This window comes from Amblyomma americanum, chromosome 1, assembly GCF_052857255.1.
Source record: "Amblyomma americanum isolate KBUSLIRL-KWMA chromosome 1, ASM5285725v1, whole genome shotgun sequence".
Taxonomy (NCBI): domain Eukaryota; kingdom Metazoa; phylum Arthropoda; class Arachnida; order Ixodida; family Ixodidae; genus Amblyomma; species Amblyomma americanum.
This window is the reverse complement of record NC_135497.1, coordinates 520,432,326-520,446,202: the sequence shown is the minus strand read 5'-3', so window position 1 is coordinate 520,446,202 and position 13,877 is coordinate 520,432,326. Positions and strand designations below refer to the sequence as shown.

Sequence of the window (13,877 nt, the reverse complement as noted above, 5' to 3'; positions counted from 1 at the left end):
ATATACCGCTTTTTGGTACGTTCCTCCTCAGATTATGGATGCATTGTGTACGGTTCAGCAAGACCATCATACCTAAAAAGTTGGATTCAGTGCACAACGCAGGCCTACACCTCTCATGTGGCGCATACAGAACACCTTCCATAGTTAGCCTCTATGTAGAAACTAATGAACCTCCTCTTGAAGTTAGAAGAACCACCCTGACTTGTTTATCTCTAATATAAGGTCTCTACCAACACACATCTGCTATCCACTTGTAACGGGCTGCTCTTCCAGAATAATATTCAACAACAAACCACAAGCCACCAGGCCTCTACTCTTGCGATTTGAAGATATGTGCCAGGATGTCGACGTACCTAGTGTTGCACAAAGGCGAGATCCACTACCTCCATGGTAGAATTTTCCTGGAACCTGCACTTTTGCTCTTGCACAGTTCCACAAAAAACAGACTCCACAAATATACAAGAATTTCTTGCACTTGATGAAAAATACAGTGCTTTCACAGATTTTTATACTGAAAAATGGATGCTGACATTGGAAGTGCAGTGGTGCGAGGGAATTCGGAGGACACAGTACGACTTCCACAATGCGCATCCATCTTCACTGCAGAATGTTATGCAATCTGTGTAGCCGTAGAAAAAATAGCAAACGAAAACCTCACAAACAGCATTATTTACACAGACTCCTTAAGTGTACTTAGAGCTCTTCACCATACAAATGCAATCACTCCACTACTTGATGAAATCATGCCCAACATAACAGCCACAGCTCAAGGACAAAACATATAACTGTGCTGGGTCCAGAGTCATGTCGGAATAAAAGGCAACAAGAGAGCAGATTTGTGCGCTGCACAAGCTCGTGGCAAGGAAATAAAAAAAGTTAATATACCTTTTAGAGATTGCACACAATTAGTACAGTATAAATTAAGAGAAAAATGGCATTTGTCTTGAAACAACGAAGTCAATAACAAATTACACTTGATTAAGCTGGTTTTAGGCAAATGGAAGTCATTTGTGCACCAAAAACGTTTCAAGGAAGCGATTCTTTGCCGTCTCCGAATCGGCCACACACACTGTGTGCACAACTTCCTGCTAACAAAACAAGACAAACCTCTTTGCGAAAAATACGGAGATGAACTTACAGTTAGCCATATCTTATTCTCTTACGTGAAACTCGAAAAAGAAGAAAAAGGTGCTTTAATAAATTTTATAACGAACACATTCCTTCCAATCCTGCACTGCTTTTAGGAGATAATGGAATTATAAACACGTCTTGCATTTTTAGGTTTTTAAGACAGGATTTCTCAAAAAACTCACTACCCACTGGACTGTTCGAATTTTAATACACCTCAGCCACTTTTTCAACCCTGAGAAGAAAACTGAGGTCTTTATTTGTTTGGGAGCCTCGAGATCCTTGCTAGGCCAAGGATAGCTGCTGAGGTTATCAACCCTCTTGAAAGCTTTTAGTAGCAGCTATTTCTAAAACTTCCCTATCTGTTCACTAGATAGCACTTATGTTTGAGGCCCTCTACACCACAGGTGGTTTTCTTATTTCTATAACATTCAGCAAAAACTTTTCTGGTGCCTTGTGATTGGTGCATGTTGGCCTTTGTTACCTATGTGCCATAAAACACAACACACTATGGCTATGTATGACATATTCTTCTTTCATCCTTCATTGTGTGCTTGTGGTGCCTACATCTTACTCAACAAAGTCCCACGTCTGTGGAAGTTCGTTCTATTGGACACTTGATGCCATAGTCTCAATGTGCAGTGACAGTTGTTTTGCCTTCGTTCATACCAAGTGAATGTTTGAGGGGGTTTGAGGTTCTGAAGGGTTCAGGAGGCTGGATGCAGGCATGCAGAGGTGGGAAGTAGAAGGAGTCTTATAAGTGGCTTTCGTGAAGTTCAATTTGAACATATTCTGTGCATAGCCTGTATAAACAGTGTTGCGCTCGGCAGTAAAAGAATTTTTTTCTCTGGAATTTTACTCGGCATTCGTAATTGTTTCGCAAGATGTTTCTTAGGCTGGCACACTGGTTAGTATCTCTGCTGTGGCATGAATACCGTGTATAGGTAGTGCAGTGGAACTGACCTACCTAGAGATTGGCGCTGGTGAACTGAAAGTGAAATGCATGTGAGGTGTGGATTCCTCATGTCTAATTCATGTGTGTGAGTGTGTTGTGTTGCAGCTCATCCTTCCTGCCTGCAGTTCACTCCGAACATGACAATGTCTGTAAAGAAGTATCGCTGGCAATGCATTTAATGCAAGTCGTGCAGGCTCTGTGGAACTTCAGACAGTGATGTGAGTGTGCCTGCCCGCTTGACTGGACTTTGGTTAGTCTGCTCCTCAGATGAAGGTGTATTGCGAATTCTGTTGTTTTAGTGTTCATGACAAATTTTGTCTTAATTGAGGAATATTAGTCTGTAGTTAGGTATATGTTCCAATTTATGGTGGCATAGCAATTAGTTTAACCTTGTCGACGACACAATCTTCGTGCAGGTGTAACTGAACAGATATAGCAGCTATCTGAGTGCTAATTTTGTAACAGCCCGAAAGAGAGTAACATGCTACTTCCAGCAGCGTATGCTATTTGAGCAGACTATAGCCAGAGCATGATATTTTTCTTAAATTCACAAATGTGTCCTTCAACACAATACAGTTAATGTATACATGTGCAGACCTGTGTTGGCTATAAATGCCATCAATGCCCGGTGTTGGGGCCCATGTGTCCAGATTCTTGTGTCTTGTGGTTGGCTAGGGTGGCAATCCCGGCTGCCAAGGTGTAGCTTGCGTGCTGTCTGAAGTCTTAGCCAAGTTAGCGAGTAGTGGTCTACTGTCACCTCTGTAGTGGGAGTGGGGCAGAAGGGGCAAGTCAGAAGATGAGTCTGCGGTGTCCAGGAGGTCCTGACCGCAGCCATCAGCGCAGCAACGCCACTTCTTCATTGCGAGTTGAGCTGACGGGAAGGCTTTATCTATGCGGTGGAATTAAAGTATGTGTGAATCGACGGAGAAATTATTTTCAGACACTACGGCACCTCCTGTGGACAGTTTCAGTATAGTCAATGGGTACATCACCTGCAGTGGTTTGTGCTAGGTGTTGTGGCACATAGGCTACTGAGGCCATCATGCGCCAAACACCTGCAGTGGATGGCATGCATTGTCAATTTCTCAGCTTCCCTATGATGGCGTGTAATGCGTCGAGCCTGCACAACTCGGAGAGGGCATGGCTATGATTGCATAATGTGCCACACATCACCAATGACATCCAGGGGTCTGGCTATGCGCCTTAGAGCCTGAACTGCTTGTGTGGAATTTGTGCTTAGGAAAAAATGAGTCGGGGACACAATGCAGAGGCGGTCCCTTGAAGTAGACACACCGTCACGAATGGCTACGAGCTCTGCTATCACAGATGGAAGTGGCGCCTCTGTGATGTAGGAACATGACTGGCATTCACGAAGGATAGCTGAACAAATCAGAGCCAAGTGAGTTGTCTGAATTTGTCCAGATGGCTGCAGTGTCCTGATAAGATCCTGGTTTAAAAATAAAAACGAGCATGAAATTTCGAATAGCAAATGATCTCAGCTTCCAGCTGTGCAAATGACGCAAAAAGAAATCATTATTAACGCTCTAGAGCATAAGAAACTAGTTTTAGGCATATATATAGATTTTTCAAAGGCATTTGATTGCGTGTGTCACAAAACGTTAATAATGAAACTTCAGCATTATGGCATACGGGGAAATTCTAATGCTCTCTTATCATCGTACCTTCAACACCGCTCTCAGTATGTTAGCCATAATAATAAAAATTCCAGCGTCAAAAAACTTACTTCCGGTGTCCCTCAAGGCAGTATTCTCGGTCCCCTCCTATTTGTTCTTTACATAAATGACATCTTTTCCACTATAAGCGAGGTACAATGGATTGGATATGCAGATGATACCGCGCTCTTCATTACCGGAGATAACCCAAACAATTTGATACACACAGCAAATATAGCATTACAGTTTGTTAAGCGTTGGTCCGAAAATAACTTTCTGAGAATTAATGCAAAAAAGACTCAAGCAATACTTTTTCGTGCAAGAAACACCACTGTCACTCCCACAGAAAAGCTATTTCTAGCGAATGATGAAATTGATATACGAACGCACGTTAAATCACTTGGGGTATTTTTCTCAGAAAACCTAACCTGGGATAAGCACGTTGAACATGTTTGCTACAAATTAAACAGAATTGCGGGAATATTGAGTAGGAATTGGCATATATTACCTACAAAAGTAAAAAGGATGGTGTACAACGCCTTATTTTTATCTGCACTTAATTATTGTCATCTTGTATGGGCGACCACATCCAAAGAAAACATTCATAAACTAAAAATATGTCAAAAACGCGCAATTCGAGCCATTGCGAATATTTCATACCGTGATCATACGTCCGCATACTTCGCATCCTATCGCATACTTCCAATTGAAACCATGTATTCGTTCCGCCTTCTCTGCCAGTACAAGACTGCTGTTCGCACCAATAATCAGTATTTTCTTCAGCTATTCAACCTTGACACGCGCACTCATAGTCATAACACCAGACACAATAATTCATGGGTCGAACGTTTCTGCCGCACAACATATGGCAATCAATCTTTATCGTACCACATCGCCGTCCTCTTGAACGCACTCAGTCGCGTTGGTGCTGATACAAATACAGAATCTGCACGCTCACTTTTCAAAAAATTAGATCGTAATGCATCCGCTTTCTGTTAATACCCTCACCATTGTCTCTGGCTTCATTTCTTATCCTCCGCTGAGCTATTGCCCACCTGTCTGATTTTATATCCCTTCCTTTTTTCTTTATATCGTGCAGCTAACGACATTTTTGCTTACATTTGCTGCAACTACGCCCTTTACCACGTGCATTGTATTATGTCAGCCGCTTACTTTTTGCATCTCACGTATAAAACCCTGACATTGTCGTCCATATGTATATATCTTGTACAATGCTTGTCATTGAGCGTCCTTTGTTTATTTTTCTTGAATTGCTGCTGAACTGTACCCAAGGGGGCCGGGCTTCGTCAAGCTGCGCATGTGCAGCTTTTTTCCGTTGCCCCCTTTCTTCCTCTCGGAGAAAAATAAATTTGACTTTGACTTCTGGCCAATAGGCCCTAATGTAGAGATGACACTTGGATTGCTTGAGAGAGGGAACGTGCATCAAGGCAGTTGATCCTCGCTGTATTTCACCACGTGTGAAGGGAATTTAAACACACTTTGCACTGCTGGAAAAGGTTGAAGCCGCACTCGAATAATGTCACTGGAAATACAGTGTTAGCTTTAAAGGGGCTGCGAAACATTGCTTGATCAGATGCCGGTTACACTTCAGCTGGATTCTTTATGTCACACAGATGCTGACTCAAAAAGAATTACGAGAATCGATGCATAGGAACGGAAGTTATTCAAAGAAGAAATTTCAAGATACAAGCAAACAAAATGCTGCCCTCAACTCGATTTTCGCGCAGCTTCCCATTCCCATTTCACTCTCCCGATGACGACACTTAGTGCGACCAATCAAAACAGCCTATCTGAGCACGTGGCGGAAGTTTGCACTCCATGGTTGCCTGTTCTCTGTAACTCGATCATGCCAAGGCTGGCAGCGCCTTTTGCATGGTTACAACAACCATGTGAACACCCAGCTGACCCAGCGATGCTTCATCGTCACGTCGACGGCGCAGAAGGAAACACTGATCAATGACATTCCCTTACTTATGGATCCGTACTCTAGCGCGAGATACTGCGATGGTGTGACTGCCTGCACAAGATATCAGGCATATTTAGCATAGTGCGTGCCGCTACTGCTTGCCGCCAACCATCACCCATCGCGCCTAGCGCGCTGGTTGGTCACGACGAGCAAGGAGCGCGCGCTGTTGACGGGAACGTGGCGCCACCTGGCGCTGCCGCCAGATGATCCTCCACAAGCTGACGATACGCACTGCCTGCTAAATGTGAAACGAACGCATCCTTCTTTGGAACCGAAACCAATGCTTATCGAGTGCAATGGCTCGATCGGATCAATTCCGCAAAGCCGCTCTCAGATACATAGAGAGTAGCCATAAGTGTTGAGTGCTAGGTCGTAGGATGTTTACAGAGAAGTGCAACGTCCTTCGATGCAGAAAGTAGCCTGAACCTCTGGTGGTGTATTTTTGTTTTACTTTATTTACAGTGCTTTTATCTAGGGCAGACAGTTTGGTTTTGTTAATGTAATGTAAAACACAAAAACTTGACAAAACGTATCTGTAGTTATTAACGCAGTTCGCAGTATAATTACTTTTTCCAGTCATCAAGCACCCACTAGATGTCATATCCGTTGCTAAAAACCGCCACTGTATGGTGAAACTGTCAGCGATTGATGCTATTAGCATCATTATAACTCATTCTATACAACGAACAGGCAAAACAATGCACTGAAAATGTGTTTCGGGGCCCCTTTAAGGGGTTCAAGAGGAAAGTCAGTCATGTGCAAGTCATGTAATCAAGGGTAACTTGATCCATTGACTGTTAGTGGGTCACATGGCTGCTGAATGGGCCACATTGGTCATGCAGCTGCCAACAGTGCATCATGTCATCTTGCTATGTGGTGACGTCATTTCACGCTGGCAGCGACCACAAGATTATAGGGAGGGGCCCGGCTATAACAGCTGGTGGTGCAAAACACTGAATCTCTTAGGCATGAAATATGCACCCATTCTGTGCAGACTAAGGAAAACGTTAACTGGAAACCATGACGAACTTCAAGCCGAAGTTATTCAGAAATTTCAAAACTTGCCATCTGAATGGTATTATGAAGAAAAAATGTGCTATACCTTACCTGCATATATAAGTCAACTCGAAATATAACTGAACTGTGCAACCCAAAAACTTCCAACATAAGTCGAAGTGACTGGAGGGGGGGGCGTGTTCAGCAGTCTAAGGGCATGGCCAATACCTGAGTGCAGCTACCATAATCTGTGAGCCAGTATATGAAATGCACAACACCTTTCCTACAGTGCATTTTACAATTACGTCTACTCCTGACGATAAGATGGAATGTGAATTTTTTTGCACACTTGGTATGTTTTTGTAGCCTATAACCTCATTCTTTTTCTAGTCTTTCAAAAAAAATACATTCACATGTTATGAGCATAGAGTCTTTTCTTTTTCCTTGGTTCCTGTTTTTCTAGCTTATGGCAGAGTTGCTAAGTACTGGAATGTCACTTGGTATGTCTGCCAGTGTTGGCTGCAAATGCTTATATTTACAGCAGCCGCACTGTCTTTTGTGCTAGGCTAGGTTGAGCAGGCCCAACGAGGCAGCCATGGTATTTGTGCCTGCCGCGTCTTGCGCGATATGGATCGGCACTTCAGAGGGCAATGTCCATCGCTGGTAAAGGAGACTGGCTGCCTGCATATTGTGTCTGTGTGGATTTGTGTTTGCTGCAGGGGCCATTAAGCACGCTGCGCATTCCAGTCGAATGCACGACCCCTGTTGGAGGGGGACAGCTGTGTAAGTCAGTGTAACCGATCTACGCAGGATCAGCTGCTGTTCTGTGATGACTGCGACTGGGGCTACCACATGTACTGCCTCCAGCCACCCCTGTCTGAACCGCCCGAAGGTAAGTGGTCACACACTGCTCAGGAGGGCTGGACTGCATCTAGTGGCCTACACTAGGGCAGATGGGGGAGAGAGTCTGTGATTGAGTACACTGGTGGGTGGTAAGTACTACTCTGTTCACCCTTCGACTGTGGCGTGAGCGCACCCTTTTTGCCCATGGCCACATTGTACTAGGTGAAACCTGAATTTGGGATTTTGAGCACATGGGGAGAGAATAAATCAGTTTTTCGTTACTGGTGGTAACATTTTCACTTTTTGCAAGACCATGTTTCTTGGGTTGAAGTATACTTTGTTTCATACACAGCAGTCAACGTAGCCAAGGCTGCGGAGCCTGTTCACGCTCCTCGTCCGCATCGTAATGTAGTGTGTCAAAAGCAAAATAGTAAACTTAAAATTAAAGTAAATGTTTGTCAATATTGTAGCATAAAGATAAAAGTGTTTTATTTTGCAAGGAAGATTGCTTTTACTTTTATGTTCTCCAAAACAGAGCGCCTTAGTTTTCTGGTTTTTTCTGGCTCCTCCTGTATTAAGTTTTCACAGCTAGGCCGGCGGGTCAGTTGTCTGCTTTGGTTTGCTTTGGTCGTTTGGTTTTTGAGTATGTGAAAATGACGCAGCTATCTCCTACTCGCTTGTTTTCTTCGCCCACTGCTACTTCAAAAACATTTCTTGCTCCCCTCTTTTCTGAGCTGAAGTCCCTGAAGATTTCGAAAGATTGCAAGCGGGTGATTGTCAACGTGTACGCTAGCATAAGGGAGCACTTCCGGGAGAAGACTGTGCGTGGAGTTCTCGCAACTGTGGGCGAGATGACCGGGGTGAGCCCTCGGACAGTTGCGAGGTTCAAGAAAGAAGGTCTCTCTGCCGGAATAAAATCAACGTAAAAACAGCCTATCAAGTTGAGAATATCTAACTCTCGCAGTGTGAATTATGACAGCTTTACACTCAATGCCATCCGGCTCAAGTTGCATCGTATGTATGCCAAACGCGACATACCTACTTTGGACAATACCTTGGATGAAGTGAACGGAGATGCTAATTTGCCAGACTTGAGCAAGGCTACTTTGTAGAGATTACTGAAAGATATTGGCTTCAAGTTCGAGAAACGAAAGCAAACTCTCGCACTTATCCAGTGATCCGACATCGTAGCCTGACGGCACCGGTATCTCAGAGTGGCAAGTGCGCTAATATGCGACACCGACACCATTTGTTCTGTTCGATGGCCTGTGCAGCGAAATCTCTGCTCAGGGCCTAAATGCACAGCTATCAACAATCCCCTTATTGCCACACAAGCTCACACCTATAACACACCAACTCCGACATCTAATACAAAACAATACTACGAACGGAAGTACTTCAAATAATTTTCCTTGTGACAATAGCTTAAAAAGGAGACCTCCTGAATCAGACCCTCCTTACTTTAAAGCTGCTGAGTACACCTATCAATGCCGGGTTGCCGCTAGCTGAGGCTGCTCTGAATAATTGACGTCGCACTGAATTCTATCACTGCACAATGATTCTTAATGTGGCGCTTGCAAAAAAAGTCACCAAACGCCCGAGAACAGCACTTTGCAATCACCTCTGCCGCCACGACACTAGGCTGCCTTTTCTCTTCAAAACAAGCAAGCAGTGATGTGTTTTTCAAAGTAGGCATTATAGTTTATGAAAAACGGCCAGTTATATATAGCTCGCGTTTTGGCTTTCTACCTAGCGATTCTTTTAATAAAAATAAAAATAATGAACCAAAAAACTGCCAGGCCAGCAGTTGAACCTTGGTTCCTCATAAAATGAGCAGACAGGCGCGCTTTGTACCACTCAGGCACAATGCGAGGCGGACGGATAACTTTTGTTTGTTTTTTGCAGCGGACTACTTTCGTACCTTCGGCAGCGTTGACTGCTACGTATGAAATGGAGTTAGACTGCTTGGTTTGCTTGAGAGTTCACATAATGTGATGTTTCAAGGCATCAATGTGACCCATTGTATTGTTCACTGAGGAGTTTCACCTTTGCGTATGGATGTGCAAGTTGCTTGAGGATGTCTACCTGGTAGAAGACAGTCTTATGCAGACAGCCTGTAAGCCTCAGCTGTACTGTAACCGCAGTAAGTATGCAAACTTCATGTGAAGCTTGCTGCATACAGTGTGTTTGTTTAGTGTTCGTAATACCACCATGCCTGAGCCAAAATGGGTGGTGTGTGTGTGTGTTTCAGGCCTGTGGAGCTGCCACCTGTGTGTGGAAGAGTACAGCCGAGTGGAGCAGCGGCCATCAGCAGCAGGAACCCCTCCCTGAGATCATCCAGCACAATAGCTCGAGGCTGGTCAGCTGGATTTGCGGCAAGCTTGAAGCAGAGGAGGAGTTTGTATTGCGGCAGTAGTGAATGCCCAAGCACCGGCTTTGTCTGAGCAAGGCTTTGACAGCAGATTTAAAGTGGATGCATGGATGCCCATTATGAGCCAGTGTGCCGGCCCATACATTATAAAAATTCCGGCTGCTGAGGCATTTCTTATGTGCTAAAGTATAGATGTGTGTGTCCCGTCCTGTGGCATCATCATTGCTGCGGAATCACCTGCAACAATAAATTCTTTCAGCTAAACAACCTGGGACCATTATTGTGGTCAGTCAGAACCTTGACTACGCTTTTTAGGGTCTGCTGGTAAACAGGGTCCCTGTGAGATGTGACAGTGTGTGATGCGAATCGGGCTTGTAAGAGAAAGCTTAATCCCAAATAGCATAGAAACATATTGACCAGCGCATACACTGACAGGGACCAAAGTAAGAGTAAGGGACAGAACACGCGCTAGTCCTGTCCAAATAGCTGAACGTAGTGCATCAAAAGGCACGTGAACAGGAGACACCTAGAACACAAAACCACCAAGTGTTTTTGTTTTTCTTGCTCTGTTCATGTGTTTGTTGATGTGCTGCACAAAGTGCACTCAGCGGGAGCCCAAGCTACCACTCCAAGCTCAGCTGCTTTTCAATCTCGGATAAATTGTCACGAAACCTCCAAGGAAAAATGCCTGCATTTTATGTCTGCCAGCCAGGATGGCCCACCCTGTCAATAGCCAGATCTTGGTGTATCCTTTGCTGCAGAAAGGCACCTCTCTGTAGCTGTGTTTTGCATTGGAACGTTGTTACCTGTGAAGCTCATTTGCAAGGGATGCCTCATACCTGAAAGTAAACGTGGACTTATTCCGGTATGTTTCCTGATCTGGTGTATCCGTATTGTCCGCTGTGCGGCGAGCCTCCCACCTTAGACCACATAACCTGGGACTGCACAGAGGATCTGCCTCCGGCAGATCTAGTCACTTCTCCCACGCTTGAAAAATAGGAAGCTGTTCTCGCCAGCCCAGACCCCGACGTTCAGTGCTAGGCCACAGCAAGAGCGCAGGAGGTCGCCGACAGACTTAAACTGCCGGCCACCTGGAGTGGCTCAAGTCTCTGGCAAACTAGTGATCAGCCGAAAGGATCTAGCCAACTAGCTTTTGGATAGTGACTCAAAATACTTTTTCTAAATTGTAATATGCCTTCAAGTACAACTTTCCAAGTAAGTTGTCGCATTATCATAGAGGTTGTGTTTTGCAACCAACGGTTCGTCTTGTGCATTAATAATGATGTACTGAGATGTCTTACTGTGACGTGCCCCAGTGCAAAACTGATGAATGAAAGAACATAGTGAGACTGACATCACATAAAATGCCTTCTTACACCAGCCACAGAGAACAAGATGAGCGGCCGACCATGTTGCCGTTGTTACGTTTGGAGACGCCAACATGCCAAGAATATTCAAGCCACTGGGAATCATCAATCTACCGAGGTTTCAAAGGGCCGTCGATGTGGTTGCAGTGCTACGAGTGCAGGTGGTGGCGTCTACAAGGGTCCTCCCCCCCCCCCCCCCCTGCTGTTTACGGGGTGCAACGGCCCTCCGCTGTCTGAGAATGGCTTTGGTGAACCTGTCTTTTGTTCTCAACGCCGGACCCACCCGGGACATGTTTCTCCCGGAGGGGACGACGGGGGAGCCGGCGAGCGGCGGGACTGCAAATGAGCCGTGGCAAATGCGGCCGGGTTTGACTAAGCCAACGTCTCCGGAATCCTCGTGCTTCGAAAACAACTTCGTCTTAGACTGTGCTTTCCCACGCTCTACGTGAAAGCTTCTGCGAACTGCGGTGGGATCCTTTCGCTCCCACGCTACCGCTGTGAAGTGCAGGTGACTGACCTTCGACGCTCTCAGTGGGACCCCCTTCGGGCTATTCATCACTGAAGCCTGGACAGCGCGGACCATAATCTGCCAGAAGTGGCAAGAGTGTGTGGCTGGGGGCGTCCTGGAAGGCGGACCCGGAAGACTGGACACGTGATCTACATCACATTGATTCGACGCATTTTTAATGAACTAGATTCCCCAACTAGGGACCTGGGGACAGCGGACCCTATTTAAGCACCGATCTGGCGTGTGATCAGCCAGCTCCCGATTCACTCTTTCAATCTTTGTATAAATGTAAATAAACCCTTCAGTCTCTTCTTCACCTCGAAGACCCTCTCATCTCTTCGTCACCCCCACTACAGCAGTCTCCCGATCCGGAACCCAGCGACACCGACCTTGGCGAGAGACGGCACCGGCGAACCAGGGGCCCGCATCTAACACCGTTCTGTGGTGATCTGTTAGTGTCTGTGTTCCCCATATGCACAAGTAGAATGACTACGATAGTTGCCTCAGCATTTGCCCAGACTTAGGACTGCAACGAGTTGTGTACCCCAAGGGTCAGCTGCTCTGTTATCAACACAGTGTGGAACTTCACTGTCTGTGCTGAAGGAAAAGTCAACAATGGGGAAGCCACAGTGCATGTGGAGCAAGTAATACAACTTCAGCCACAGGGTCTGCTCTTCCATTGCATATGAACGCTGCTCAGCCCTCCAGTCAGTCTGGCAGCACATTCTAAAATAAGGCAGGGGCAAGAACAACACAAGTGGCAGCCATGCTCTGGCGCCATTTTGTCTTTTGACAGTTTGCGAACGCTCCTCGAATTTTCCACCTCAACTTTCTGGCACGTTATATCATGACATCCTATAGTCACCAGCAAAGGTTAATGGGGTGCATAGGCTGAGCAACAAATTTATTCTAAATGTACTATATCTCTCATTTTTTTTTGCAGCACTATGAATGGTAGAGCTCTCATCCAATCAGGGATCAACGGAGACAGTTAACAAATAGTCCCTCAAATATTTGAGCAGTGTCGTGACTATTTGCAAACGATTATTGCCGTAATTAAAAAGGTAGTTCAGAGTACACTGAGCGTTTCATTCACTGGTGAAGTGGTAAAACGTACAGCGCTACGAGGCCTTAGCTGCAAAGTGGTGCACCACCATTTGCAATCATGGCGTCTGCCGAATCAGCAGAATCCCCTGCATACAGCTGCTTGACACTAGTGCTCCTTCCTGCCCAAGGATGGAGCCACTAGCCGAGGGGGTAAGGAAAGGGGAGGAATACGTTTTGCAGTGCACGCCGTTCAGATTGGCTCACATCGCCGCAGAATTCACTTTGCTGCGAATGACGTGTGATGGAGTTCGGCTTGGAAAAGGGAACAGGACTAGATAGGCTTTACCTCTCATGTAAAGCCCTCACCCAAGGACCCTTGAGGTATCAAATGCAAAAAAAATGGCAGTGGTTTAACTCTTCTAAACCTAGTTAGAGCGAAAGCTCCATTACACTTGCATACGCTTGAAATGCCTCACAGCTGTTATAGCCGCGCTCTTATCCATGGCGAAACTGCATGCAAGAGCGGCCTCACCGAGTCACGTGAATAATCACTGACCACATCCGGTGAAGCGGCAGTCAGCACACCCTAGGAGGTTATAGAAAACTTTTTATATCCTCCTTGGGCACACCGTGGTCGGAGATATGTCGGAGCAGCGGCGCGGTGGCTGCGACGAGTCATGGGGTCTGACGTCACAGCCACACCTCTGGCGCTCCTCCTGTTGAAGGTCAAACTGCAACACCCGATGACCTTGGTGAAACATGGCGTAGTGGAGCTCTCGCTCGAAAATAAAGACGAAGCGGTGTGTGTTCCTCCCATCTTGTTGCCTCGATGGCCAGTGCTGCTTTCAGGGTGAAGACTAGAGTGTACAAGTGAAGAGTCTGCTTCTAACGGCTGCATGTTGAGTCCCACACTCAAGCTCATCTACACTGAACGCAGTGCGGTGGCAGGTCGTTTCAAAGAAAACTGCCGCTAGTGTATAGATTTACGAAAATTTGGTGTTC

At 45.8% G+C, this 13,877-nt stretch overlaps 1 protein-coding gene across 1 annotated transcript in view; it reads left to right on the top strand.

Moving 5' to 3' along the window:
- LOC144116236 (uncharacterized) overlaps positions 1 to 12,908 on the top strand; it is a 98,357-nt gene extending 85,449 nt beyond the window's left edge. The window contains exons 9-10 of the mRNA XM_077650959.1: positions 7,550 to 7,631; positions 9,834 to 12,908. Of these exons, the coding sequence (XP_077507085.1) occupies positions 7,550 to 7,631; positions 9,834 to 9,913 (162 nt within the window). The 3' untranslated portion in view covers positions 9,914 to 12,908. The remainder of the gene's footprint in view (positions 1 to 7,549; positions 7,632 to 9,833) is intronic.
- The last annotated feature ends 969 nt before the right edge of the window (positions 12,909 to 13,877 follow it).